Below are 3,687 nucleotides of genomic sequence, written 5' to 3' on the forward strand. Positions count from 1 at the left end.
AGGGGTGTGTAATGACTGAATTGTCCCAGGTTCTATTGACAAATAATCAAGTTGTGTCCCAGCTCCAACGCTTGGGTCTGCTTCCCTACTAATCTTCTGTGCCTCTTGTGCATTTGAAGGTAGATTTCCAGGATTTGAATGCTGAAGATGACTTGGTGCAAACAACTGTCATGGATGAGGGCCAGCCAGCCAGCACACACTACACAGCTATTTGACACACATAACTGAATGATTTCATTTGTATAGTCACCTACTACTCTAGTGAAATGAAGACTACCCTGGGATGGAGGTCATCAGTAAAAACTACCTCAGCACCCTGCACACCACTGGGGTGTGGAGGCAGTTGGCATAAGGCTGCCAAGGCAAGATCTCTGAATATGCCCTGGGAATCTCTAATATTCAACAAGATAGAGAGATCTTTGAGGAAGATTAATATCTAACCTTTAAGTACCACAGTTAAACTTTCACTGCCATATAAGTGCAGTTTTTAGCACTTATGTGGCTTTTAAATTCTCTTTCTGTGTCCTAAATAGGTGTCCAGGTGCATTTGTAACTTCTGGAAATGAAGCAGAGATGGAGCCTTCCTGCCTTTCATCCCAGGAGCATAGTGGTTAGGGCACAAGTCCAGGGGGTGGGAAATCCAGGTTCTAGGCCTTACATAGAAGGGATTTGAACCCGTATCTCCCCCTTCCCAGCAAAGTACTCTAACTACGAGGCAATGGGGAAGGGCTCGCTTAGATGTTGGCCGAGTAGACAGCCAAGAGTGAAAGAGCTATATGTGGACAGGAAGAAGAGAACCAGCTAGAGGGAGTGTAACTCAGTGAGAGGGATATTGGCCCCAGTGCCTTTTCTGCACTTTGCATATACTATCCACTGAACAAACAGCAATGGGATAATTTATACCATATTGGGGTAGGGACCCAGGCCAGAACCTAGGGGCCTTACCTTCCAGCGTAGTCTTCCTGTCACTGAGTTATGCTCCTTGTAGCTTGCTTTCTTCCTCCTGGCCCCACATGATCTACTGAGGTCCCTTCCGACCCTAAAAATCTATGAAATTATGAATATCTTCCCCTCCTTGCTGCCCAGTGTGCCAGTTTCCAGAGGAGCATGCTCAGGGTAATATCTAGTCCATGGCCTGACAGTGAGAGAACTCTTCTAGGAAGTGTGAGATGTGGATTCAGTTCTTCTGGATGGCCGGGGGGGACCTAGAACCTGGGTGTCCCACTCCCATAGACAGTGCCCTAACTACCAATATTAGGCTGGTTGAGGAGGGTCCCCTTTTCTACCTTTCAGCAGTCACTAATTGCAGTTTTTCTCTGATCAAAGTTTTGGGGCCCATACAGTTGTGTGCACCTAGATAATTCTAGTCCCCACTAGAGGTTGTGTAGCCCAGGGGCAGCTTTCTGGGTATGCTCTGAATGGAAACAGGGCAAACATAGGTATGCAAATGAAATCTAAAATCTGTACAAGTGCCAACACTTGCACTTATGCAACTGTATAAGTGTCACTAACATGCACAAAGGTGAAGCAGGGTTTTTGTCCTTGGTTTCTCAAGTCTTACTGAGAAGAGCCTATTATGGCAAATTGCATGGAATCTGATATGCTTCTTGTTGGAAGATGAAGGGCTGAGGCCATCCTGCTGGGAATCCAAACCATTCAGGGTAATCCCAGCCTGATGTTCACTTAGAAAACACCCATTTTTGTACACTAGGAAAACCATTGGGAAAGTTTGGCAGCAGCAGTGTCAAAGGGTCTAGCAGGGTGCTGGACTGGACACAGTGGTGGGGAGGACAGAAGAAAGCAAGAGGTTTTGTTTTGATAGTATTCACATTGCAGGGCCTTGCCCTATAGAAAGAGAAAACTGTCCTGGAGTGGGTGCCACAGAGGCCAGCAGTGGTGACAGTGGGGCTGAAGAATCTCGGTGCTGAGGAAAGGGTAAAGGTAGTGTCTGGAGCTTGCTGGAAAAGAGCTGCTGAGATGTGCTAAGGTAGAAAAGGGGTGGAGATGCTCTATGATACTTGAATGGAAGGGGCTGTGCAACATTTCTGGTGATTATTAACACCCTGATTAAGGCTTGGCTCTCATAGTGCCCTATTACTACTGCCTTTAAAACTCTCTCTCTTCTCTCTAAACTAGATGCCAGCCAGGATACCATGGAGAGAGATGCCATGGCCTTACCCTCCCTGTTGAGAATCCCTCCACCAGTTATGACCACACTACAGCATTGGCTGTTGTGGCAGTGGTGCTGTCATCCATGTGTCTCATTATCATCACTGCACTGCTGATGCTCAGGTGAGAGGAAAGGTGGCTGCAATGCTGTATTAGCAACGTACCCCAAAGCTTAACTTATTCCACCCATGATCTTACCTACCTGGCCCTACCAAGGGTGAACCAGCTCCCAGTATTCCTGGGGAGATGCCTTCTTTACCCCAGCCTTGTCAATCAGTAAAGTAGCTCATATGGGAGGCAGGAGGCCTCCTGATTCAGTAGCTGATGTCATGTGTGGTCTGAGCTAACCTTGCTGCCTAGGTTGTTTTATCATGGAAGGATTTATTCTCCATTCTAGCTGGGCTTCTATGAACCAAATTCAGTAGTAGAGTGTGAGATTAGGGGGATCTGCAGTGATGAGAAGCTGCTGCAGTCTTCCTTCCTGGCAAGGGATGTAGGGCAGCTGGGGCAATGCAGAGTTAGTGTTTACCTGGGAGTTAGTGTAGGCAAGGGAGATAGGACATGCATGGCTTCACTGTATCCCTGATACAATCTGTAGCTTTGGAACCACCACCTAAACATAGATTTGCCTATAGACTTCCCCACTAAAGCCAGCAGGAGCTTCGGACCCGAGTAAGGTGGGGCCTGGCTGCAGTAGTGATCAGCCCTTTGCTGAACATCTGTTTGCTTGATTTGCAGGTGTCACAAAAGGGGTGTTTATGATGTGGAAAATGAAGAGAAAATTAAGTTGGGCATTGCTGTAAACCCTTGATGGCGTTGGAGCCCTGCAAGGTAAGTCTTCAGCACAGGTACAACAGCATGGCATAGGCAGCCTTAGCCTAGCCTTAGCCAGGCCCACATGCAATGGAAGTGGCAGGTAGCTGCTCACAAGAACTTCGCTGGGTGCTGTATGTTTTCCATGCCCCTAAGCCAGCTCTGTACTCCCATGCAGTCTAATAGTGATTTGCACTTCCCTTTGGGACTGGTGGGGAGCACGGTGTTTGAGCACTGCCCAATTATGTTATCTGGGATTGGATAAAAAATAAAGATGAACTCTTTAAATCCTTAGAATTATTTGATGGGATTCAGCCTGTCAACTAGAGAAAAACCATGACTTTGCTTTTAGCACCTCAGCCCTGCCACCCTCCTAAAGTGAACGCATCACTCCACACCCATCTCTGGCTTTCTGGCTAAGCCAGTTCTGAATTCCCCAGATGATTTCTGCTGGACTCCAGTGCTTTGCTCCACCCAACCACACTCAAATCTGTTACTCCTCTATCCCTCCCCTTCCCTGAATAACTCACTTCCCCGCTCGCCTATGCATTGAATCCCCCAGCCAGTTTGTCTGATCTGCCAGTGTCTCATCTCATAACCACCTACTCTCAAGCTTGCCCCTTTTGGTTTTGGCCTTCTTTCTCTGCAGTTGGGGGCTGTTTTTTCACTCATTCTGCTCCAGCTCTTCAGAACTATCTCTTTCCC

General features: G+C 47.4%; 1 protein-coding gene across 1 annotated transcript in view; it reads left to right on the forward strand.

The window, feature by feature from the left end:
• The window catches only part of HBEGF (heparin binding EGF like growth factor), a gene marked incomplete at its 5' end in the record, with an annotated part of 15,216 nt that overhangs the window by 9,427 nt on the left and 2,102 nt on the right, over positions 1-3,687 (forward strand). Inside the window, 2 exons of the mRNA XM_025205855.1 lie at positions 2,137-2,292; positions 2,908-3,000. Coding sequence (XP_025061640.1) covers positions 2,137-2,292; positions 2,908-2,980 — 229 coding nt within the window. The remainder of the gene's footprint in view (positions 1-2,136; positions 2,293-2,907; positions 3,001-3,687) is intronic.

This window comes from Alligator sinensis, unplaced genomic scaffold (genome assembly GCF_000455745.1).
Source record: "Alligator sinensis unplaced genomic scaffold, ASM45574v1 scaffold156_1, whole genome shotgun sequence".
Taxonomy (NCBI): Eukaryota; Metazoa; Chordata; order Crocodylia; family Alligatoridae; genus Alligator; species Alligator sinensis.